The sequence below is a fragment of the Amphibalanus amphitrite genome, unplaced genomic scaffold (assembly GCF_019059575.1).
Source record: "Amphibalanus amphitrite isolate SeventyFive unplaced genomic scaffold, NRLGWU_Aamphi_draft 000565F_arrow, whole genome shotgun sequence".
Taxonomy (NCBI): domain Eukaryota; kingdom Metazoa; phylum Arthropoda; class Thecostraca; order Balanomorpha; family Balanidae; genus Amphibalanus; species Amphibalanus amphitrite.
In genome coordinates, this window is record NW_024882059.1 from 262,123 (window position 1) to 288,994 (window position 26,872).

A 26,872-nucleotide genomic window follows, 5' to 3' on the forward strand; every position below is an offset into this window, starting at 1 on the left:
AATACGATTTAATGTTACACATATTTTCTACGTTGTAAGATAGTGCAAATGTTCTAATCCATTTCGGTAGGTCACTCTGGTTCAGCCATGTCAGTTCATCAGTTCCCTGTTTGTCCAAGTCAGTCAGTTATCTCCCCAGCTCACCAGTTTGCCGTGTTGCTGTCCCCTGCTCGTCCAACATCATCTGGTTACATGTTCCGGTTGGCACCGGTTGTTCGGACGTGCCCTCTCTGCTAGTCTGGGCGTCACCGGAGGAGCCTGGTGTCGATGTTTGGATCGGCGAACCGCTCGTAAATCAGCGGGCTCCCCAGCCGGGAGCACGGACCAGAATACTGATCTGCCCGGCGGCGAAATGGAGAGCCCTGGCGGCAACGGATGATCGCCCGCGTATTGTTTCGGTGAACGCCGATCGTTCGCGTCAGGTCGCTGCAGAAAATGGCCTGTTTTTATCGTCCTGCCACGAGCTAAAGTTTGTATTGCAGTGTTTTCGTTACCGAACCGTTATGCAAAAGTATTGAACTTGTATGCAGACTTGAGTGCATGAAGTCACGGTGAATCAAGCGTGCAGGTGGCATGCGTTATACGTGCTATACTCCTTTCCTGAAAGTTCTCTCATATTCCTTAGATACTGTTTTGTGTAACAATTATTTGTGGATCTTCTGTTGTATAACCGCAGCATTTTGCTTTTTTATGCAACAAGCCTTGTTTATAGTGCAGTTCTATTGCAAAAGTAAGCTTTTGTACGAATGAATATAACTTCGTTGCGTTTTCTTTTACATTTCTGACATTATGGGTTCGCTTGGCACGTTTCTCGTTACATAAAGCATACTCTATCGCAAGATTAACTTCCCAGTTCAAACTAATATATGCCTTGAGTCTGATCTTCATAAATTGTTACGAGCTCCGCTGTTCAATCAATTATATTCTAATTTGTCATATTCTCCTTGGATAAAGTTTAAATGACAAGCGATGTTGGACTTCGCTCCGGCTCGAAGAGTACGTATATTCAGCAGGGGAATGGAAATGATTCTCTCCTTTTTGATGTCAGCAGGCACAGACACATCTGCTTCGACGTTTGTAGTATCTATCCGGCATACTCCATCTGAAATCGTCGAAGTGATTTCTTTTGGTGTCAGTTTGACGTTTCCAGGACGATAAATCTCCCCTGAGCGCGGGGCCTCACAAACCTTTTGGCTTTGAATCATACACTTCAATACTTTTGTCTCCTACATATATGGCACAGAAGAAAGCGGCAGACCGGAGATCTATAGCACTCCCACGTTCAATTTGGACATGGATTGCTGCTTTCATATCTGCTGCAGGCATTCTTTAAAGATTCCTTCAATGTGTTATACTTGTGATACCGGTCGTGTCCTTTCAGCCGGCTCCTCTGTTGTCAAGTTGAGTTACTGAGATCATACGCAAGCCCAGGATGCCAGGAACGATAGTAGAATATTGATTATTGATGCTGAGCTCTCTTTGAACCTTTCAATAAACCAAGCTGTCTTGTCAAAAGGCAGGACCTTTTGAGATATAATTCTGTTATCACTCCAGTTCTCGTCATCTCCCATCGTCACCGCCCCTGACTGATCGCCTTCTGCTAACCATCGTTGACCAACCCCCTTCGGTCACTTTCTCTGACCAATGCACCATCTTGACCGACCGCCCTGACCGACAGTTGCCCCTTACCGACCGTCACCCCTGACCCCCCCCCCCCCCCCCCCAGATCCGAACGGCAACGAGCTAGACGTTGAGGCGCCCCCGATCAACTACCAGCGGCGGCGCTCGCGAGCCGTGCTCTACCAGCTCTCCGGCCACTATACGCAGGAGAGAAAGTCCAAAATAAAGCTCAATAACGTGAGTACCGCACTCGACACACATAACTCGAGTGGCGGCGCTAGTGGGAGTGGGGTCGGGTTGTCTTTGAACCTGGCGGCAGTGGTGCTCAGAGGGTAAGATTTATCGGAGCGAACTTCTGTATCAAGGATAAAAGGAACTATCTAAGGGTATTTGCAGAACAATCATCAGAAGATAAACAAAAGCTATAGATGTTTTCCAAACGGTACAATTGTTAGACGTGTATTATTGACTAGCATTTTAACATGTTTTTTTTCATTAATGCACTCTTTTATCCCGCGCCCAGATGGGGTCTGCCGAGCAACGCGGTCTGATGGGGGGGCCATTTTGGCCCCCCCCCCTCAGATCTCGAGAACCACGCAACATAGCGACAAGCGGTAAACGGTGTTGGATAGCCCCAACGGGGAACTACCTTGTGACCCAATTTCATTGACCTCGGTCAAACCGATGACGTCACAGGTCAGGTCAAAGGTCGAATTTTCACCGTTTACAGGCATTTCAAGAAATGCGTTGTAAAATCGTGTAAAATGCATTTCATTGAAAATCATCGATGGGGAAATGTTCTTCAAACACATATTTTGCTATTTGAGGTCACTGATACCAGGTCAGGTCACAGAGGTCAGGTCACTGGGGGGTCACAATATGAAAGTGTCATGTGATACATGTTTTATGGTCCATTTTACATGACAAATGCGATTATGTGGGTCAGACAGACTTTAGGGCCAGCTTAGGTCACGTTTTGGTCAAGGTCAGGTCAAGGTCAGGTCAAGGTCAGGTCAAATTAGGTCAAATTTCAAAGTTGATATTTTTGCATAAAATGGGTATCGATTCGATGCAGCTCGTCACGGGGAGTTCAATGGTTGTCTCCGTTTTGCGCTACGACGTCTAGAATTGCTAAAAATTGAGTTCAAAAATTTGACGTCATCAATTTTTAACAGTTTTTTTCGCTATAACTTGGCCAAAAAAGAGGTATCGAGCTAAAATTTGGTATGTATATCGAAGAGCGCAGGGACTATCACATATATTCCGGTTTTTTCGAAATTCGAAAAATTTTTGGAAAATTTTTGAGTTTTTCTAAAAAAATCAATTTTTTTATTTTTGGGGTCAACATCCCAAAATTTCGAAAATCCGAGATAGCAGTTTTGTAGCGCCGTCTTTTGTCTACACAACCACATAAAGAACTTTAAAATTGCTTGTTAACTGTAGAATTGGTGAGCGTTTCAAGATGTCATGTTTTTTGCTCATTTTTACTCGAACATGACCTCAGTTTGACCTCAATAACTCCTGACCTGAGGTGACCTGTGACTTGAAATTTTGTGTGAAGGTGTCAAATTGATGCCCGGTAAGGTACCCAAAACTTGGCGGCGCTGCGCGCCGCCGTTTTCTCGCTATTTAAGAAAAACCACAGGGGGGGCCAAAATGGCCCCCCCATCAGGGCGCGGGTTAAGTACCCATAAGTAATACTTACGCTACTCCAGTGGAGGTAAATGTATGTAACTGTTGCATACACTATATTGCATTCTTCTTTCAGGGGCTGAATTACTACTGTTGTTTTCTAATTTAGCATTACGCGTTCAGATGCTACACATCCGCTTTTTCCTCTCGAATGCGGGTGTTTTTTTAGGAAGGATGCAAACTCGAACGCCTTTTTTGCAGTCGCTGCTCCAGCCTGGATCAACGGCGCCACTTCCCGAGTACAAAACTGTGTCTGCCAAGAGATCCAAGTTTGTTCTGTCTCATTATGGTAAGTGCCGTGAATTCAAACGTATCTTTTAGTCAATATAGAACAGAACAAATTCGGACGTAGGAAATATGATATGATAAATAAGCAAGTAATAGTTGAAATACCACAGTTCCTGAAATTATGCGGAAGTACCTAATGTATATCTAATATTCTCATAATGCCTCATCATAGTATTAAAAGCATTCACATAATATTACCCGTGATAAGAAAAGCCTGGACTGTTTTTCTTTTTGAAGTAATAAGCACATTCAGTGCAGCTTTGTTACGCTTGTGCAGATGTGTTTTACAGGTGCTAGAGGGAGAGAGAGAGAGAGAGAGAGAGAGAGAGAGAGAGAGAGAGAGAGAGAGAGAGAGAGAGAGAGAGAGAGAGAGAGAGTGAGTGAGAGAGAGAGAGCGAGAGCGAGAGAGAGAGAGAGAGAGAGAGAGAGAGAGAGAGAGAGAGAGAGAGAGAGAGAGAGAGAGAGAGAGAGAGATAGAGAGAGAGAGTTCTTCGGTATAAGGTCGGCGACGTTTAAAACGCTCCAATGTCAGTAGCTTTATGCACCTGCACACTTCTTTCCAATTTCTACCATTTTATATAGCGGGCCAAATTTTACCAACAGACTAACGAGAGTAATTCCCAAGTATCCGGGCAGTCTTATCTATCTTTATGGCCCTTTTATGGTGCACTTTAAACGCGCAGGCATTATCCAAAAGAGATAAGCCTCTGTGGGAAAAACAGGTCTTACGTTATAATTAGCCGGGCGATATGAGGACTGTTTGGGCCAGTAGTGGGATGACAGATCAGACCGGATCAAGTAAAGCTTATATACCCACCGGGCCACCACTTATGAATGTTTATGTACTTACCAGGTATAATGCTATATACCCACCACGTATGAACTTGTGTATAAATGTTTAAAGGAAAAGATATGATTTGCCAAAGCACGAGGTAAGACCCATGGGTCTTCCATGGTTCCATGGGACCATGGAACAATGCATTGTTCCATAGTGTATGAAACTTGTTGCAGTTGAAGAAAATATCCACCCAACATCCACTATCTATGAAACACATTCATTGTATTCACCTTTGTGTGTGTTTTGTTTGCAGGTATTTTTAAGTCGTGCTGGGACTGGCTGATACTTGTGGCCACTTTCTACGTGGCCGTGGTTGTGCCGTACAACGCCAGTTTCGTCATGGACCGGGACCGACCGTCCGTGGTCAGCGACGTCGTCGTCGAGGCGCTCTTTCTCATAGGTGAGAGAGAGAGAGAGAGAGAGAGAGAGAGAGAGAGAGAGAGAGAGAGAGAGAGAGAGAGAGAGAGAGAGAGAGAGAGAGAGGACGGAGCAGAACGATCGTGAGCTCTTTCTCATAGGCGAGGAGAGCGACGGAGAGGAGAGGGACGAAGCAAAGTGACCGTTCTCCGCATTTTTACGATTTTTTATGTCCAAGCTTCAAAGCCAATGGAAAAGCAGCTCCGGTGATATAAAGCTTTTGCAGAAATATCTGTTTTTCAGAAGAATAGATTCGCATGTCAGGGACGTCAGGGCCAGGGAACAGTCTATCAGATGTGCTATCTATAAGCAGCGCAGTTCAGTCTGAAGCAGCGGTGAGAAACGGGAGAGGAAGAGAGAAAGAAAGAGAGATATCTCTCTTTTCAGCAATATGCCTCGCCATAACCGTGTGTTCTTTACTCTAGGAGTAAATGCCTAAAATGAACTACTAAATACCAAATTCAACAAGTATTCCTGAAATAATCAATAATCGTCACTTATCATCAACAATCAGTTTTCCATCACCAGCTTCAAGTCGGCATTCGCAAAGAGCAGGTCACTCGTATCCTGCTATTTGTCATCACCAATCAATATACACCAATTATTATCGCCAATCCACCAATCACCAGTCACCAATCACCATCATCCTTTCTCCGGTTGTTGTTCGCCCTTCCCCGAGTATCATCAGGCGGCCTAAGTCCCGTATCTATCCTCTACCTCGGCAATCGATCCAGCCGCGGCGGCTGAAGGCGAAAACAGTCCACCGTTCCGCCTGATTGGGCCGGTGCGTGACCAGTGAAATCCCACGACGACCGATTCAGAGTGGCCCGAACCGGGTCACGGCATCATCCGTGACCGGAGTCCCGAGCGCACGTCACGCAGAAAGACGCGCACTCAACAAAACCGGAGACGGTTTCGTGAGAGCGCCACGCTCATTTTTCGGGAAAACGAAATTAGATTTTAAGTCCTTGTTGACAAGGTCAGCGTGATGATTGCTGAGATGGTGTTGTAGTTAATTACCTTATAAATTGAAGGTTGTCTTTCACACTGGTATAAACAGAACTGAGACTCAAATTTATTCAGCCATAGATAGTAGTTTATGATCCAGCATTCATACCTGAACGTGACTTAGACCAAGATAAAGATTGTTGCATGCCAACGGCCAGCAGCATTTAAATATCAGTTCGCTGGGTGTTTAATAAAATCTGTTATTGTGACTTTGTGTCATATAATGACGCATATTATGGGAATTCATGCTTTCAGCTTATTGACATTCTCTCCCAAAAGGAAATACATTTTGTATATATCCTTGGATGTCAGATGAAAAAAGATGCCGAGCTGTGTAAGACAAAAATCACAAGCCCTTTCCGGGTTTCTCACCTCTCGCTGTGTTTCGTTTCTTAGATATCATCCTCAACTTTCGCACCACATACGTGAACAAGAAGGGCGAGGTGGTGTCCAACCCGCGCTACATCGCCACCAACTACCTGAAGGGCTGGTTCATCGTGGACCTGCTGGCGGCACTGCCGTTCGACCTGCTGTTCGCAGCCGACGTCTACAGCTCGGTGAGAAGGAGGCACTGGCCGTCTGTCAGCGAACAGGGGCTGTTCAAGGGTCTGTCGTAGCACCTGCGTTCTGTGGGAATCTATTAGATCTCATCCACTGTGCTAGTGTCACTCTTCTGGAAAATTTATAAACGGCAAAATTTACATAGCGATAACTGACGTGGTTTGTGATATTTATCACATTTTATTTGAATGACAAGTACGCGCTACACAGACGACATGGTGAAAATTGTTCAAAGCATTGTACCTACGTGGTGGGGCATTTTTACGCTCTCTTCTAAGATTTCTGCGGGTACGACCGAAAGACGTTGGACCGTGTATGGCTCATCGCATTTACGGCGCAAGCCTATACACGAGGATGATACTGCCAAGTTTGATGCTTCATCTTTACATATAATATAGCTGTGATTTGCCTGTTATAAAGGAATGTTACGAACCTGCTCAAGTCTAATCAGTTTTTAAACGGAAAATTGATCGCTATTATAAAACGAACTTTCAACGTTGAAATTTATACCGTGACATTTGTTAGAAGGCACGCCAAGCACCCTTCGCTGTAGTTTTGATCCTAATTGGGCTCCCGTGCTGTGCTTCAGTGTTGTGGTGGTGTGGCCTAGTCCTATTTATTCATCTGCATGATATGTGTTCCCTCTTTCAGCTATGGCGCGCTCTTAACATGAAAGGCAAGGTACTTTACGCACGGTGTGACCATTGAGAGTGACGAACAAAAATAATTATAATTTTGGAGCGTTTCACCAGAGCTGCATCAGTTCAATTAACGAAAAACGTTGTTTAGAAAGAGTGATACCAATGTGTTTTGTATCACAGAGTGGGAAAATACTTTCATTTTCAATATCGCTGATAACAAATGAAGTTTAACATGAACGAGAAATTTCCAATCGCCCTACTGTTTTTCGTCAGTATGTTTTTAAATTATCCACGCTTTCTGGTTTAATTGTTTAGGTGATCACAGAAACTGACTCATGAGATATATCACTGGCGATTACTTTTATCAACTAGAATAACGATTTAACTGAACTGAAGAAATGCACTAAACTAAAACCCTCGCCGGCCGAGGGGGTGCCGCCCCCCTCCCTAGGTTTTTTTTCGCGATAGCTCCGAACACGCTGGCGAGAGAGAGCTGAAACTTGGCATACCTGACCAATTATTCAAGCCGGATCTTTTGACATCAACCGCATTTTCGGGTCAGGTCAGGTCACTGACCTGATGTCATAAGTGAGCTTCTGCACGGTCTTCAGGTGTCGCAACTTCGCAACGCCCTCACTGCCAGAGGAGCTTTCACAGGGAAATGAAATTTGCAGGATCTAATATCCATTACGAGTTCCACAACTTTTATCTCTCGGATTTTTCCTAAAGGTCATATGAGGTCAAGTCATTTTCGTGACATCACCATTACCTATACGTCAATGGGAAAAAACGAAAACTGCTATTCTGGCGCCGGGAACAATCTCTAACTATCTCAAGCACACAAAATCGTGAATTGGTGCACTCCTTGCAAGGTTACATGGGTCACTTTTGCAATGTTGACCTTGCGCGACGTCATTTATGACGTGATTAGGGTCATATTAGTTTTTCGTCAATAACTCTTGATCAAATTGAGCTAGCGAGTCGGACAAGCCAGCAATGGACTCAGGAAGACCTGCCAAATCGAATGATATGCAACATGGCCTACTTTGACCAATTTCGTGACCTGGGAGTGCTGACCTGACCGTGACCTGAGGTCAGCACCCTAAGTTGACCTCACCCAAATAAAAAGTACATCATTCGACGCACCTGAGCAAGGCGACGAGCACGATGCTGCCAAAATCGCGGCTCTGCGGCCGGTTTTTTTTGCGAAATTATTCACCAAAAACGGAACCACGGCACGCTAGCTCCACCAGGGGCGAAACGGCGAGGGAGGGGGTTGTACCCCCCCCCCCTCTCGGCCGGCGCGTAAGTAGAAAACCAATGGATCCGGCGAGGGTTAAGAACATAAGTTCATGTGATGCAGCTCTGCACCGAACGCATTGTGGCTGGCTATTTGCGGCCTTCCTGCATGTTAGAGCGCGAGTCATGCATGCCTAGTTTTTATCAGTCATATAGGACGTGGATGCATATTTCATCACCTATCAAATAAGGACAAAAGTGAGAAGGTCCATATCATAGTAGGAATAACTATTTTTTCATTTAGACGACATTTAATGGAGGCAAACAGTTAAATGCTTCTTAAGGAATGCAGTAGTATCAATTTTCAATGCCTGTTGTCCAATACATTCGACGCATTGTTAATGTAGAGGATAATGAAGGTTTCATCCGTTTATAAAAAGTATTTCGAAACTTGAAAAGCAAGATAATTTTGCGTTGTATATTTCGGTGAAGAGCACCTTGTGCTACAAAGTCCTTTTGAAAATGCATTTCAAAATGAAAGAACTAAGTAGAATGAGACGTTGCTTAGTGCTTACTTAATGGTGCCTCATCAAGACGGTAAAGTATTGCGTTCGCTTATGGAAATGGCGCATGGCTTATGCAATTCAACTAATGCATGAAACATGCCACAGTCCATACTGTTCCAAAATGAAGGCACCCAGTTTTGTGATAGCAGCTTTTGTTCTGTTGCGTTTTGTAAGTACCGTATCGTCTTTCTGAGAATCAAACTCAGCGTGTGCTGCTTGTTCCTAGGTGGATAGAAATAGTTAAAGCTAGCAATTTGAATTCATTCATTTATTAATCATTAGATATTACTCGGAGGTCAAACTATGACCCTGCCTGGCTGACCTAATAAATCCAGCTGTGACTGCTTTAAATGTGATTGGCCACGATTTATTGTCCGTCCAAATTAGCCTTTCGCTTTAGGCTGTAGCCTGATTACCAATTAGGGGCAATTCGAAAGCCGTCATCCGGCGGCTCGATATGGGTGCCATCCGAGTTGGCTCGTTCGTCGCCAACTTGATTACTGAAGTCAATCTGGCAGTGGGAGCGCGGAGCCACGTCGGCCACTCAATGGTGATTGCCGTGCCAGCCCGGGTCAGGGTCTCCCCGCAGCGGGGACATGGCACCGCCGCCGCAACAGTCCATTTCCCCTAAACGAAACATGGGTATAAAAACAGGCGCATAAACATGGATGTTGAAGAGGTCATACTGTAGACTAGGTGTAGATTTGTAATGTAAATGTAACAATGAAAAAAGGGATTACGGAATAAAGTAAGCACCAGTTGTACCTAAGGTTGACAAGAACTTTGAAATTGAATGAGCTTGCCCATAAATATTAAATTATCAGGGTCAGGAGCATTTGGGTACGCGCGCTTTTAATGTGACTGGCTCAGTACTCGGAGCCCGGAAGTCCGGATGAAATCCCGCATCATTTCCTCAGTGACGCCAAGAGTTGGCTGCATTTTCTAATTCCGCTCGGCTCCGAGAATGCCCAGGGGTAACGCCGAATGACCGGTGCCACTCGCCGGAATGAAGTCTCGCCACTGACGGGAAATATTTGCCTCCTCGGGGAGCACAAATCACACTCAGGTGCGGTGCGCCAGCCGACCGGAGTGTCACCTGGCTCCTTTGTGTGCGATATTGATCAGCTGGAACTGGAAGGGGATAGGGAAGTTCATGTCTCGGACTATCCAAACTAAGAGTAGATACCGGGTAGTTACCGACTAAAGAGCCATAGCTGTCACGGTACCGACATTTTGACTAGGACTGAAACTCTTCTGGGACTTCACATCCGGAGTAGTTTGTTCCATGATTACGTGCCCTTGGCAATTGTCGATACGGCTGTAGAGGGTCTGAGAGGCTAGCCATGCGGTTCCCGTAGGGCCAAAACTCGGTAACTCGATCTAACTTGGCATCAAATTAAATGCTACGGTAAGTTCATTACCATGCACTTCTCTAACTTATCTATATAGAGGAGCAATGCTGGAGGCTGGGACGTTATAATAACACACATCCAATGGCTTACATAGCCGTCTAATAATGAAAATTCTTGCGATGCAGCTACGGACAACACCGCAAAATCTATAGATTTGTCTAATTTTGTCCGATTGGCCTGAAAGGTCTGGCGCTGGAGAGAAACGGTTGGAAGTCCAAGAGAATTTGAAAGCATTGGGGCACTGAGCCAGCTAAACACTAATCTGTCGATATGACAGGGCCAAAAACCGGGTTGATGGGTCACCTCAACGTCCACGCTTGTCCCCTCAGTCTCACCCACCCACCCTGGGCGGTGGGAGACCCCCCTCCACCCCCTCTGACTGACCTCTGGGCCTCAGGAGACGCCGATCCACCTTCTGAAGCTGACGCGGCTGCTGCGGCTGGTGCGACTGCTGCAGAAGATCGACCGGTACACGCAGTACAGCAGCATGATCCTGACGCTGCTGCTTGTGCTGTTCTCGCTGGCGGCACACTGGCTGGCCTGTGTGTGGTACGTGCTGGCAGACAGGGAGCGACAGCAGCACCCAGCCGACTGGGACATCGGTGAGTCGAGAGATACCGACACCGACACTGACACTGACACTGACACTGACACTGACACTGACACTGACACTGAACCTAACCTCGGTGACACTGACACTGACACTGACACTGACACTGAACGTAAACTCGGTGACACTGACACTGACACTGAGCCTAACCTTTTAGACCCTGACACTGACCAAATGGCCGACTGGGACATCGGTGAGTCGGCTGACACTGACACTGACACTGACACTGACACTGACACTGACACTGAACCTGACATTGGGCCTAGCCTTGTTGACACTGACACTGAACCTTAACTCGGTGACACTGACACTGACACTGAGCCTACCCTTGGTGACACTGACACCGACCCACATGACACTGACAATTAACTGGACCCTGATCTGAGTGCCACTGCCACTGGCACTGAACCAGACCCGAATAACTCTGGCCATCCGGGTGACCATCACAACAAAAGTGCGTCCATTCAGTACCACTCGTTAAGTCATGCTTATCCTTCTCACCGTTCAGTCTCGTAGCATTTCATTTTTTCTTTTCTTTTTGCATCGTTGTTTTTTCTCCGTTCATCGGATAAGTTTGTGCAAATCCCTTCTCTTCCTTTATTCGATTGCATGAGAACTAATGTGATAAAAACAGTTTGCCTAAAGGCCGCCCCACACTGGAACTCGCATGCGGGTTGCGGGTTTTTGGGTTTTCGGGTTTCTTCAAAATTAAATAATACAATCTATGCTGAGTGACCCACACTACCATTTACCCGCGCCGTGCTGGTGGCCTGAACTTTCCGCCGAGTGCTGGGGGGGGGGGGCGTTTTCACGCCCCCCCGTCTAACTCGGCTCCTGGGCCACGTAGCGACACGCGGTAAGCGGCAATCGAAAGAGCGTCAAAAATAAGGACGAAAACACTTCGGTCATTTTTTGGGTCAGGTCAAAGGTCAGGTCACCAGAGGTCACCAAAGGTAAAATGTTGACTATTTCAACATTTTGGAAACTGCCAACGGCTATCTCGGGAACCGATAGAGCTACAGCGCCGCGGAAAAGCGCATTCGATAGCCCTTTTACAGACCTTTCTGAGTAATGTTCTCAGATTTGACCTCAGGTCAACGGTTTAGCCTCCAGAGGGCAAAAACTAAAAAAATAGCCGTTTTTACGAAAAACGTTTTTTCGTCAATAACTTTTGACTCATAAGCGCCATGACATTACTTTTGCCAGCATCGTGTTCCTCTCGTCGAGACGCGTCGAATGAACTATTCGTTGAGCTTGAAAGGTCATTTTGAAAATTTGACCTCAGGTCAAGGTCATGACCTGACCGAAAAGGGTCATGTTGCATATCAGTCGATCCGTATCGTCGAGCTGAACACATCTGACGTGTTTTCACCGCTCTAGCACGTCTCTATCAAAAGTTATAGCCAAAAAACTGCTGGCGACCGTTCATGACCTGAGATGACCTCAGGGGCACACAGAGGGGTCACAGGTGCATTTTTCCTATTCAGTGTGTCATGTTTACCTATGAACCGATGTTTGAGAGCGTTTTGAACGATATTCGTCCAAAAGAGGCGCATTTCAATTTTCTCCCATTGACTTATAATGGAGAGGTCGCAAAATTGACCTGACCTTAGGTCACAGATATCAAAAATCCGAGATATACATTTTATACATACTGTTACTCATATCAATCGCTGAAAGTTTCAAAGTGATCGTTCAGTCGGTGTAGCTATAGCGAGCCTTTGAACTTTTTCTGAGGTAAGGTCACTTGACGTGACCTGGTGACCTGACCTTGAACGGCCTAGGTCTGAAATTTTCACAACATGTGCGGAAATGATGTAGGAACACGTGTACCAAAAACGGCGGCGCTGCGCGCCGCCGTTTTTGAGATATTCGCGAAAAACCTGAGGGGGGGGCGTAAAAACGCCCCCCCCCCAGCACGGCGCGGGTTTAACAAGCGAGTCTGCATGTTCTTAGCTTGCGAGCCACCTTGCATCGCATTCCAAAAGTTGATTTTGAGTCAACTTTCGATTTTCCTCGCTGCGAGGTCTGCGAGTTCTGCGAGGTTTGCGGGTTTTTCGTTGGAGTCGAATTTTAGTTCGTTACGCTGGTATTGCGACAATATGTAATTTTCTGAAGGTGTGCCGGCTTCACTGCAATCATGAAGTTACCATGAGGGAAAGGTCTAATCACTCTATGAATTAGTATTATGTCCGCAAACTCAAAACCCGCAAACTCGCAACCCGCATGCGAGGTCCAGTGTGGGGCGGCCTTAAGTTATCTCGGTTCGTTTTTAGTTCGCCATCAGTAATAACGTTGATGGTCATCTTCCAGTCTCTCGTAACTTTTCTAAAATAATCATACAGAATTATTGACGGCCGGACGCTGACAGCGTCGTTAGTATGACGTTTCAATTGAGGTCTGACGCGGTACTTGATGGCTGATGCGAATATTTTTGTCTGATGCCTCTATCTTGTGTTGGTTAAAGTTACCGATGCCACTACTTACACCACTTAGTTACACTTCGATGTCATGATTCACATAGCTAACAAAGCACTCATTAGGTGAACCCTGCACCCCTTTTTTCGCATCACCTTTCGACGTTTTTCTTTCTTTCTTTTTTATCAGTCGTCATCTGGCGACCGTGTCTCAGTTCCTCCTGAAATCCTTGGTATCTGTGTCTCCCGGGCTTTCAGCGACGATCGATCGCCTCAGAGAAGAGTCGTGAGAACGCTCTGAGAGATCCGTGAGAACTCAACCGGGCGGTAACTTTTGTCCGTTTGCCTCTGAGACGATCCAGACTCAGCTCGCGCTCGATTAAACACCATGGTGGTAGTTTTGTCATCGGCGTCATCAAATGATACTGCGTCATCGACGCCGATGGCGATGTCATGATACACCGTTGTTCGAACACCAGGGTGATGTTGAGTTAATTTCGGGCCACTCCAATAAAAGAGTTAACACGCGCACTGCAGGGGGGGTTGTTTTCAACCCCCCCCCCCTCTGTGGTTTTTCGCAAATCGCGAGAAAACGGCGGCGCGTAGCGCCGCCAAATTTTGCATACCTATTCTCCCAATTTTTGCACACCCTGAGTAAAAATTTTGACCCCAGGTGACCTATGGTCAGGTCACCAGGTCAGGTCAAGTGACCCTACCTCGAAACGTAAATTTCGAAGTTTGCAATCCCACCAAGCCCACAGTTGTTGATATATGATCTTGAAACCCACAGGCAATAGTAAAGTCATCACGAGCTACAACTTGTATATCTCGGAATTTTTATATCGATGACCTAAGGTCAGGTCATTTTTGCGACCGGCCCATTATAAGTCAATGGGAGAAATTTCAACTTACTCTGAATGCCATCCTATGACTTCAATACGCTCAGGATCATAGTATTACAGGTCCCTGTTGGTGATTTCACCGAAACATATCACTTATGACCTTTGGAAGGTGATCTCCAGGTCATCTTAGGTCACCTGAGGTCACCAGCGGTTTTTCTTCAATAACTTGAGATTGAATAGAGATAGAGACTCCGTTCGACGTTTATCGTGTTTTTCTCGTCAATGCGGATCGAATGATATGCAACATGACCTATTTCGGTCAGGTCATGACCTTGACCTGAGGTCAAATTTTCAACTTGACCTTTCGAGGTCATATTATATATCATTCGATGCGCCTTGACGAGCTAAGAACGATGGCGTTCGAATCGATCCTCTGTCTTGTGTGCAAGACAAGTTATTCAAGAAAAACTACCGCGAAATTCCTGTTGTGAAAATCGTAACATTTTGTCTTCGGTGACCTCTGGTGACCTCGTTTTTGACCTGACCCAAAAATGATCTTAGTATTTCTTGTAGATCACATCTCAACCTATCCAACGCCGTCTACCGCTTGTCGCTACGTTGCGCCGTTTTCGAGATCTCAGAGGGGTTGTTTTCAACCCCCCCCCCCCCCCCTGCAGTTCGTGTTCGGCTCAGACCCGCTGCAGTGCGCGTGTTAAAAGCTTGTGATGAAATTACTGAACCGGCAGCAGTCGGGAGTTGGAACGCAACTTTTTTATAGAAAAATAATATGTGCATTGTATCGTTTTTACTGTTCTCATATTTGTGATATGGTTCCAGCTTTGTTGGGTGATGCCCTGACGAAAGAGATGTCATTTCCACATGTTGTGACGGTCACGGCTCTACGAGTAAACTCGAGGCAATAAGGACATTCCTTTGATAAACGACTTCCCCGGGTATGTGTGAGGTTGGAAAGAACAGAGCTGATGGTCTGATGGGCTAAGAAAGTCCCGCCTTCTAACCGTGTGCCATTTCACATTTATTCACTCTCCCATCACGTCTTTTCATTCATGAGACAGCACTGCACGTGTAATGGCAATGACAACGGATTCTCAAGACACCCTGCAGAGCTCCCGTGCCTATCCCGAACCTCATCTAAAACTACTGAGGTGGCCGTTTCGCTGCCGCTGTCTCCAGCAGCAAAGCACAGTCCCACACCGTTTTCCACTGCGCCGACCGTAGGTCATCGAGACTCATGGGGACAGCCCATGGCCGGCCTCACACAACTTTTCCCATTAGTTCAGACACCACTGGTGGGCGACGCTTTTCAGCAGAGGTCATTTTCACGGCCTGAGCAGAGAGTAAATCGACCGTGGTAAACTTCAGGTGCCGCTCGAGCGATAACGCGAGCTCTAGCCCCATTTGGCCCGGTGGTCACGTGGACCGCGACAAAATGAGGGCACATATAGCACATAGGTAGTTTCGGCCGATTGCGCAGGCTGGTTTGAGTGGTAATGAGAAATGGAAAACATCCAGAATGTAATGTAGAAAGCTACCATAGATGCTTAACAAACAAACACAATCTAGAAATGAGATCATGATTTGCATGCAAACTACTTTTTCAGCATGAAGCAGCGTGCAATGTTACCCATAACGCATCAGAGAAAAGTGAAAACACCTGCCTTTCCTGTTAGTCTCTCAATCAATACCGGTATTCAAATCTTCATCTAGTATCTCATCAGTCAATAATTCTACTGAATCAGTCGGCTGAAGCAAGCAAAGGCTGTCACAACAATCATTCGCTGTACCTTTGAACGTTTATCTTTGAGAGTCCGTTCTGCCCGGCAACCTTCAAACAAGAACAAATCGAAATCCGACAGGATTTCATCCTCTGCAGGATGAAACTCCGATCTCAGAAGCTCCCGCGACATTTTCTGTCACGATGCGGATACAGAACGCGGTTCGTCGCTTAGCTGTCTGTAATTAGCGAGACTGGCTCGGTTCAGATATTGACAGACGCCTCGCATTGCCAACTTATTGGAGTCCTACGGGGTGGGTCGCTGTGCCTCTGACGGTCGCCAAGCTGACGGTCTCGATTTGTCTCAGGTATTGCGATGGTTTGTCTCAAAGTACGCCACTGAAGCTTCGACATGTCTCCGCTTCGGACACGATGAGTCAAAATTTGCCTCTAATCATGTAGATTTGTTTGTTAATTTGTTTCGCTCTCGTCATGGAGAGTCTTGATATGCCTCCGTTCTCGCTACGATGAGCTCCCTCTGCTAGTGCCAGGGACTGCCTCAATTCGCCTCTGCTTCCGACTGACTCACAGAACGAGCCGCCCACAAAGGAGGATTGTTGGGAATTACGCACACGCGCGGAGCATGCTCATATGGACTGCTCAGGTCATCAGCTGAATGACATTTGATCGTCCGTTCCGGCCTGCCTGGCGCTATGATTCGCGCAGCGGTGGTAAACAACGCCAAATAACACCAGCCGTGCCTCCACTATGTTGTGGGCAATGGGCATATTGCGTGCATTAATGGTGCATATTGCATATATGCATGCTGCGGGGTTTATGACGACATTTTATCGCCGCCAGCGGGCGGGGACAGCGAGATCGATTAGAGATAAAATTCGAAAAGTTCAGGGTCATCAGCAATCTGGACCATGGACGTATTGATTGAAGCTGGGTTCTGTGAAGGCCAATGGATGAACAGGAAACGAAATGAGGCTGCGCTTGATTGACAACAACGTTATCGAAAGTGAATGGAATTTGGTTTTGTGAAATAATTCCTTTCTTTATTTCCTTAAAAAGGCTAAGCATTACTGGGCAAAAGATAAATAAATATGTGGTATCTGTTTACGCTTCCTTGTAAATATTGCGATATTCGTTTAGCTAGCGGTACTGCGGACTGGGCAATTTTCTGGCACACTTTTAGAAACATTTCTTCTGGCGACGAATACCAATTTGTCTGCAGCTATAACATCAACCAGCAACAAGCCATTAAAATTACATAAGAACTTCTGAGCTTGGCAATGCTAAGGCTGTCAAGCACTTACTAGTATAAAGGGAGTACAAAGCATCACGCTGAATTCTTATTCACAGTAGGTACATACGGTCATAAGAGATTCTGGTCTCATGCTGTAAATCCGAAGAGCGGCGCATCAGTATTCGAAATGAATGTTCGTACATTGAGATGGGATTTCATTAGCTTTGACCAAAGTCCGGTAGCGACCCATTTCCAAAGCAACTCATGCTCCTAGTGTTACCGCCCATTTTCTTATCTATATTCTATCAAAACTCGTACCCCAGACGCGTTGGGTGACGGGCCCGTCCTGACATACCCGTTTAGAGACCATCGGAGTCTTTCTAGCTCGTGACTCTCCTGCTGTCGCTGTCTCGCCAGGCTGGATACCGCAGCTGGCGGAGCGTCTCCACCTGCCTGTGGACAATGTGACCACGGAGATGTCGTACATCACGGCTCTCTACTTCACCTGCACCAGCCTGACCAGCGTCGGCTTCGGCAACGTCAGTGCCAACACCAACACGGAGAAAATCTTCAGCGTCGTCGTGATGCTTGTCGGAGGTGAGATGACGCACTGAGAAGGGCCGAGATGAACGTGCCAGAGGACTACTTATGCTTTTTAGATGTGTTGAATGTTAAAAGTAATTTCATTGGTATCATGATACTACATTTAATCGAAAAAAGAAAGAAATGTCTTTGATATGTTGATATTTTGTGAAAAGTTCAAGAGCATTTCCAGAAATTTTAGTTTTATCCTTTTTATTCTCGAGGTGCTTAGTCATCCTTGCATGTGCATATATGAAAATAATAATTTTTGGCAAACTTTAAAAGCGCTGAGCGCCGAGCAGCCCGGTGAGGTCTCTGTGATAATTACCAGAGCCGACAGCGCTTAACGCAGTGTGATGGCGATAATTGGCCGTCTCAGCTGCTAACTGGCCGTTAAATGTCGTTACTCAGAGCGCTTGTTCGGCTAAACAGAAGCTAAACGGTCAGATTGACGTTGTTTTACAATTACTTTGCTCCTGTTGCGCATACGTTTTGTATGCAATTTATGAAAACTTCTGTCTGTCGGTTTGATGGACAATATCATCATGGTATATCGAATATTACCAATCGCATCAAATTCAAACCACAGTAGTTCCTTTACAGTTCCACATGTAAAGGCGAACGCCGCCCCCTACCACACTCTGGCAAATCTCCAGGAATCAGTAATTCCTACATAGGTCACTCTCGCCCCCAGCGGTGTCACACAGCAGAGCACCGTGATGTGTTATGCAGCGCTAACCTTTTACTGACTAGTATCACATCAGCAGTACTCACCACCGAACCTGCGACCTGTCCATCGGAGCTGCATTACCATGAAATAATGAACACCGCCATCGCGCCGGTCGGGCTTTGATGTAAAATTCATGTCGGCGTCGGGCCGTTCTCGGAGCTGCTCTGGCGTTGTCTCCGGTGACGGCGGCGTAACCAGGCCGCTGCCGCTCCCCGGGGGCCGCTCCGCCGCGGGCCAGGGCCGGCGTGAAACGTGTCCAGCGCCCGGCAGGTGGGACTGACGGCCGTCACATTTGGTGGTGGTTTCAGTCCGACTGCAGGCGGACGGTCGATAGCTGTCGGGCTCGTCGACGAGAAATGCAAAGTGCATTAGTGTCCTTGAAAGTGATAATGCTTCCTGACTAAGAGGTGGAAAGAAATGTTTTGTCCAAATGCACCGTGGGTGATATGGTGGGGTTTGACGTTAGGTCCTCTGAGCTTCTGTTTTCGAATAAAAGCGACACTGGTTTGGTTTCCTATTATTCCGTTTCTTCTTTAAAAATTGATCACATTCCGTAGCCGAGTTGTCAGCCTGAAACTCCCAATAATGGCAGCGTTTTAAGTTTTCCGGTTCTGATATCCTGAAACTGAATAGGAATGCAATATGTCGGCGATGCTACTAATGCCAGACATTCCAATTCTATGGGGCGGGGATCTAATAAATCATGCCTATGGCCTTATGTGTCAAAATCCAGAGCAAGTTTAACCCTAGAACGCCTAGGGGGGGGTTGTATCAACCCCCCCCCCCTGAGGTTTTTTCAAAGTGCACGCTAAACGGCTTGTCGTAGCGGGCTGAAATTTTCAATACCCTCTGGGGCAACCTTTGCGCATCTTTTGCCGAAAAAAATTGATCGGGTCATGTCAGGTCACGGAGTTATGACGTCATAAGAGGTACAGCCTCCGGCCAGATTTTCACAAACTGAGTGCCAACGCCCGAGGTTTCCTGCCGGTGGTACGGACATCGGTTGATGGATCGTGATGAAACTTCCCATGCATGTTGGGGCAAGTATTGGCTATCATATGGTATAAGAAATTTGACCGGGTCAGGTCAGGTCACGGAGATATGACGTCACAAGAGGAACAGCGTCCGGTACTATTTTTGAAAAGCGCCCGAACCACTATTTTGCTAATTCTTGTCACCTCAATGGGAATATGCAGCAATATTAGCTTCTATAGGGAGCAAATGGACCTCCCAAATCCAAAAATACAATCAGATTTCAAAAATTTAAATTTTGATTTTTCGAATTTCTGCCGCCGACTGTGACCTTGCCGACTTCCGGCGCTCCCAACGCGCCATTTTTAGAGCTAGGGAAACGAAATACATACCAAACGATAGAAAATTGATCAAGGAACACGATAGTGAAGGTTTCAAGTCGATATCTCCCACCGTTTTGCCGCAATCGCCGCCGAAAGTTGAAAAAAGTCTATTTTTCCGAAAATTTGACCTTTGACCGGTCAAAAGTAGGTCAAATGTTGACCTAGGACCAAAAAATATACCACCAATCGCGAGATCTCGTTGAGAGCAATCCGTTGGTTTTTTCCGCTAAGCTCTACGACCTTCCGTTTCGAAACGCCAGGGGGGGGTCGTAACAACCCCCCCCCCCCCTGGTCGTTCGTGTTATGAGAAATGGCCTGGTCGTGCGAGGGTTAAGAAAACTATAGCTGGCTTATTCACTTGCATATGATGGCATATTTATGGGGAAATGATGAGACTACTGTGGGACTAACTAGCGGAAGAAAGCCCCGACCGGCTACATCGTGAGCCTTTCTCCTCTGCGAGCCATCGACGCTGGGCAGCGCCTGGGCGAGTGAAGCGTCGGGCAAATCGCTCCCCCACTGAGCGCGGACCTGTCTCTGTTTACCTTGTCGGGGCTTAGCGAGTACAGCTGTGACGACAGCCGTGAGCGGATCAGGGACGGGGAGTCGCCCGGAGAGTCGCCCGGAGGGGGAGATTTGCCGAGCCGAGACCGGCGGCCGGCCGATCAATAAGGCCAGCCGTCTAACCGGGCGTTCACCGGCAACGGTTCAAGGTGTGTGTAGCGCCGGCTATAGGTAGCGCCGGGCGACAACGATTCACGGAGATAGCGCCGGCTATAGGTAGCGCCGGGCGACAACGGTTCAAGGAGATAGCGCGAGCTACGGAATAGCGGACGGGCGGCAGCGCTCGAAGTGTAGCGCGGGCTATAGGTAGGGCGCTCACCGGCAACGGTTCAAGGTGTAGCGCGGGCTACGGTAGCAGCCGGGCGGCAACGGTTCAAGGTGCAGCGCCGCTCCGGCAGGACCAATCACCGCCTAAGGTATAGGCTGACTACCTACGGCTGCGGCTGGGGTACGGTTCAAGGTGTGCATATATAGCGCGGGCTGCGGCCCAGCCGGGGAAATAGGAAGCCTGCGCTTGATGCTGGAGTTTTGATGAGCTGAAAATAAGGACAGCTTAAGAGGACAAACTACTGTCCAATGTCCATCCCGAAGAAATAAAAGCACAGCTGAGTGGCGTTAGTGAGAAATGCGAACACAAGCTTGACTTGGATGATTCTCTCTGATTTCAGCTCTGATGCACGCAGCAGTATTCGGAAATGTGACAGCAATAGTACAAAGAATGTATGCTAAACGCTCATTGTATGACTCCAAGTGGAATGACCTGAATGATTTTCTCACACTCTACCAAGTAAGTTGAATCTTGATTTCACAAAGCCGCATCAGTATTTGCATGATTGCTGCAATAATAGGATGTTATGACAGTGGAAAATAAGACCTAAATATCCACATGAAGTTTGTCGTGGTGTTTTATTCATTTGACTTAGATTTCTATTACTGAATAAATACTCCTTTAGTTTGGTTTCTTTGTTGTTCTGTTTGCTGATATTCGGTTTTTGTTGTGTTTACGACCCTCAAATGTCTACTTCCTCAGGTTCCAAAGGAGCTCAAGCAGCGGATACAGGACTACTTCCAGACTATGTGGTCGCTCAACCACGGCATCGACATGGGCGAGGTAAGATGGCGGGCCAAGAGGGCTGGCTGGCGGGCTCCTCCACGATGGTCTGTTACCGCCTGACGCATGCTGTGCCGCATTACATGAGTGTCCGGCGGGATAGCATGTGTCGGCGAGCCCGCCCGGTGAACGGACGGACAAAATTCGACCTTGATCCTGAAAGCACAGAAGTAATTCACACTTTTGCCAGGAAAAGCTGGTTAATAGTCTTGTTTTATCGGTAAAGCTTCCAATTTCCTAATTGTGAGTAAAGCTTATCCCAAATAGTTTTGTAGTAATGGCGCATGCACAGTTCATACCTATCAATCGCAGCCACACTCAGAATCAGTGCGTGCTACGTGTTTAACTATTTCATCTAAAAATACATAGCGCATTAGTGTCATTGTAAGCTACCAATTACTATCGTGCTGTTCCGGGCTCTCTTATTAACCTTCCAATTTGCTGGCTTACTGGAATGTTATTCGGTTTGAAGCCGCTGATCCTGTCCTCAGCCAGACCAACCGAATAACCCACGCAGATTAATGGCATTGCTGTGTCTTGTGTCGATAGATTTCCCGTGATATAATAGAAAAATCAATAAAGACAAAAAATAGAACCGTCATTTTCGTCGCTGTGAGCGTACAGCACTTCGAGTAATGTGGTACTTGATAGTTGGACAAAACCTTGCCGTTCCTAGACGCACATTTATATTTCGAAATACGCCACTCTCAATAACAAGAAGTGGTCGTCTTGTTAAAAGTAGTGGACTTCCACCAACTCCTAATCGTGAACACTTTTGAAGTTTGGCAATAAGTAGAGCCATCTAGCAGAACTTTGAATATTGCACTTTGTACATAATTAGGATCTGCTCTTTTCATCAGACGAAGCCATTCATCACTTCCACATTTAACAAATACCAGGTGCACTTGCAGCTTGGTAACTTCTCCCTTAATGCACACACACAAGTCATCCTGTTCTCCATTCTCCTTCCTCGGCCGACTGTATCGATGACGCAGCTCGCCATTGGCCGTGCTGCCGGTTCGTTAGCTGCTGACCGCATCCACCGAACAGCTCGTGCAGTCCCGTGCTTTGATGAGGTCAAGGCTATAGCAAATAGCGTGTTCGCTTTCAAAACAGAGGGAAGGAAATTACACATAAGTGGATGATTGGCTCAGGAGAAACCTATTTTTAGATTGACGGCTGATGGTCAAGCGTGAGCAGATCCACAACCATGCATCGATAAATGTTAAGTAAATGAAAATACTGAATTTCTGGGATCCCCGGATATTAACCACTCACTAGCTCGCCAACATTTCATTTTCTCCCACAGATTCTGCACGACTTTCCGGAGGAGCTGCGCGGCGACGTGTCGATGCACATTCACCGGGAGCTGCTGCAGCTGCCCATCTTCGTCACCGCCTCCACCGGCTGCCAGAAGCTGCTCTCGCTGCACGTCAAGGACAGCTTCTGTGCGCCCGGAGAGTACCTGGTGCACTGCGGAGATGCGCTGCACTACATCTACTACCTCTGCAACGGCAGCATGGAGGTCGTACAGACCGACATGGTCGTCGCCATCTTAGGTGAGGCGGGGGAGTTTGACAAGGAAGGTGGAAACTGTGTGGGAAACTTTAGCTGCCATCTGAATACGGGATATTGTGCATACGGTAAAGTTCTACCGCACTAGAATTAAAGCATTACCATTGTGAAAGGACATGTCGGCACCATATGCTGAGGAGTTATCAAGTTGAAGCAGTAGGTGGGCGCGGCGTGGGCAGTGCTTATCAGCTCTCGAGGCAGGCGCGGCCAACGTGCGCCATTATCGTTGACATGTTATCGCCGTGGTATTGACACGGCTAATGTGACCACTCAGTCACATATGGACACCATATGACCCCGACATACGCCGCACAGCGTTACAGGGGTTGGCTCTCGGACGCAGCCCATGCCCGTGTGTGGGTGAGACAAATGCATATTGTAGCATAGTGTCGCCATTATTGACCATGTGCATTTTAGTGAGTATTGAAAGCTCAACTCCAATGACATTGTTCAACGGTTCATATAAGCGATATGGGTAAGCCAGAGCTTTAACTTTGTACCGTTTCACAGTGGATGTTTCATGTTAGATGGGACGCTGGATTTTTTTTTTACAGATATCGAGCATTATTCCACCCCCCTCCCAAACTGATGTCATTAACACAATCTGAATTTAAGTCTAATGTTATCGAAATGTAAAGCAATAATTAGCTCCAATGCGTTGCCATAAAACCAACGAAATTATTTATCTAGAGCACACATTTTTGTTAGAAACACACACACCTAGCTGGCGGCGCGCCGAGTGAGGACCGGCGGCGGTGCGGAGACCTGCGGGGACCGATCGATGACGCCTTGTGCCGGTGACGGCCGCCGACGCCGGTGCGCCCGCTCTCGTAACGAGCAAGCCATGTCAGCCTCGCGGGGGCAGATTGTGGCCGGGCAGGCGACGCTCGGTCCCGGCGGAGCCACCGGCCGCTCCTTTACCCAGCTGACCCTGCCCGGATCCACCGCCCCCCGCCCCCTCTCCACGGCGCCCCCAGGGGCAGAGGCCGCTCTCAGCCCCCGCCCGCGAGCTGTCGCGCGGATATTGGCTCTTAAGAGCAGTTAGGGTGGAAAAGTTCGGTGGAGAGGAAATGGATCTGAGCAGACACCTGAGTCATCTCTAAGATGGAAATTCCGATATAAGATCATTCGGGAAAATATCAAAAACTGTAATCAGGCCTTGGTTAGATATTATGATTTCAAACTCCATAGACAATCGATTTTAAAGTCATCCGTCTGTCCCATATGTAGACAGTGCAGTGGTGCAGTCATATGTATATGGGATTACATAGTAAGCACACAAATACACTTTGTGCATGACTTTCCAGCATGTTTCCCAACGAATAAAGAATGACATCTGCAGCTCTTGTGTTGTCTGTGGCATAAGGCATTCGCCACAAAAAAAAAAAAAATGGCATGCTGCATTGAATATTAATCGAGGATTATATTTTTCCTATCTCAGCTGATTAGACTTTGTTCGAGTTGGTCCCTGCGTTAGCTTTCATCAGACTAACTTTTACCAACTTTCCCATATGGCAAAGTTTTCTGTGCCTTTCTGCGGCTCGGGCATTAGGTGCTCTGCTTCGCGGCGAGCGCCGGCGCTCTCTTTCCTTCCCGAACAAATTAGACGGCCAGCCAAGTTCCCTCTGGAGAGGACATGTGCCCCGTAATGGCACTACCTGTCTTCCAGCAGCGGCGCGGCGAAGAGTTGCGAGAAATTCTCCTAAACCCTTGCGATAGCATAGGTCACTTTTAGGAAAGTTAAGGCTCTCGTGAAGCTTTTTGTAACGTTCAAAAAGCACCATGCGAGTGTGCTTCGGGCTACTACTGATAGTTTAGCAATTACACTGTCAGCATTATTCCCCGCTTGTTGTAGGATGCAGTTGGAGCGTCCTTTTCGGTTTCATAAAAGCAGGCGGCTCGTCCATAAGTGTTCGATTTAAAGAAACTGGATCTCTTCCTTACCGCTGCTGATGCCTTACAACGCTCAATTGATCACAATGGCCAAAAACCTTTTTTTCTATCCGGCAGACACTGCCCAGCGCCAATGCTGCCTGGTCGTCTCCTCTTATTATCGCCAGGGAATCCCTTCCCTCAGTCAATCTCGGGGGGAGGGTCCGCCCCCGAGCTGGGTCCCCGCCGGCTGTGCTCGCCCTCCCAGCGTCTCAGCCCGGTCTCAGGAGAGCACAGCGCCTGGGGACATGGCCTGCCACTCTCACAATCGGCTCTGCATCTGCTGTCTGCAGAATGCGACGATGGGAACGGGGAGGGGCGGCCAGGCCGACAGGCAGCGTCAGCAGTAGTGTAAAAAATCGAACGGAGTTGTCTTCAGAATGCAGAGAAAGAGAGAGAAAGAGAGAGAGAGAGAGAGAGGGAGAGAGAGACAGAGAGAGAGAGAGAGAGGGAGGGAGGGTGGGAGGGATAGAAGGTGAAAAGAGGGGGCGAGAGAAGAGGAGATGCAGAAAGAAGGTAACGATGTGTTGGCTGTTGATGGCCGTCTGCACCCGACTCGTATTACCGCTCGTGTCCTGAGCGGTAACAATACGGGCCGACGACGAATGATGCTAGGAGGCGTTACCTAATATAATAGTCATCATCATCATCAAAGTAACAATAAAATGGGGATGGAGGGTGGGTTACTTTTCCGTTCTCGCCGTCTGTCACTCCGACGCGTTCTCTACACCCTCCTTCACCTCCGCGCTCGCGTCGCCGACTGTGTCACCCCACGTGTTTTCCTCTCTCTCTCCCCTCCCCTCCGCTCCATCCCCTCTGTTTGTCGTGCGCTATCTCGGCGCGGCCCGGCCCAGCGCCCCTGTCCCGTCTCAGGCCACCTCGCTCTCCGCGCCGGCCTCCTCTTGTCGCCGCCCGCCGTCTACCGCCCATGTTCTTTTCGATTGCTCGTTCTGTGTCACCCCCGTCTGCTCACTTTAATCGAGCCCCTAATCGACGATAGGCTGTCCCTATCCCTGATTAGGGTGTCTCATGCCGTTCGCTCATCACATGCATTACCTTTGGCTGTTGATGGCCGTCTGCACCCGACTCGTATTACCGCTCGTGTCCTGAGCGGTAACAATACGCCAAACACGCCAACGGAGCAGAATGTATAAACGGATATACAGAAAAGGTGTGTATTCTCGACTAGGCAAAACAACATTCCAGGCAGGAGGCTGGTGGGGACATGCGCCCCGTTACACAGCAGGGGTCAGCACTCTAGAGCTGAAAGCCTGTTAGCCGATGGGCGCCGGCGACGGGGTCTGCCAAGTACGAGCGCAGCGTGCACGGCAACGGGACCGGTCGTTGCGATGCATGGGGGCGCAGTCGCCGGAAACGCGCAACGTCATTCCGGCTGAGCGCATCCGCCGCTCCGTTCTGTTTTGTGGCGACGTACGCGATGTCGATAATGAACTTCTTGTATGCTGTCCAGAATAGGAGCTGGCGGATCAAAGACATTATCTGTGCATTCCCGGACCATCCCCTACCCCACACTCCTATGACGCCCATATTGTCTGAGTAAATGCGCACCCGTTTTCCTCCCCATTTGTCTCCCCAGACGAGGCATGCGATCATGACCGGGATGAGTTCGAGCCACGTCATGGACAGAGATGTCGCCTGTTTGATCTCGTCGGGCCATTCCGCTGACCACCATTCGCCGCCCTGACACGCCCCCATCCCCCAGCGCGAGCTGTCCGTGTGTAAGGTCACGGTAGCGGTCTCCACTTCTGCAGGTGGCACCATAGGGAAGCTGCCGTTCCAGAGCGGCAGGTAGCAACGCCACCAGTCCAGGTCAGCCCGGATCGCTGCATTGACGCGTATGCGTTTCTGCAAGCCGTTCACAGCA

General features: G+C 47.8%; 1 protein-coding gene across 2 annotated transcripts in view; it reads left to right on the forward strand.

Moving 5' to 3' along the window:
• LOC122393947 (potassium voltage-gated channel subfamily H member 8-like) overlaps positions 1–26,872 on the forward strand; it is a 102,299-nt gene that overhangs the window by 56,125 nt on the left and 19,302 nt on the right. For both annotated transcript variants that reach the window (XM_043390435.1, XM_043390434.1), the window contains exons 5-13: positions 1,727–1,857; positions 3,514–3,601; positions 4,692–4,838; positions 6,260–6,420; positions 10,680–10,884; positions 17,556–17,735; positions 21,038–21,156; positions 21,400–21,480; positions 22,790–23,039. In XM_043390435.1, coding sequence (XP_043246370.1) covers positions 1,727–1,857; positions 3,514–3,601; positions 4,692–4,838; positions 6,260–6,420; positions 10,680–10,884; positions 17,556–17,735; positions 21,038–21,156; positions 21,400–21,480; positions 22,790–23,039 — 1,362 coding nt within the window. The remainder of the gene's footprint in view (positions 1–1,726; positions 1,858–3,513; positions 3,602–4,691; positions 4,839–6,259; positions 6,421–10,679; positions 10,885–17,555; positions 17,736–21,037; positions 21,157–21,399; positions 21,481–22,789; positions 23,040–26,872) is intronic.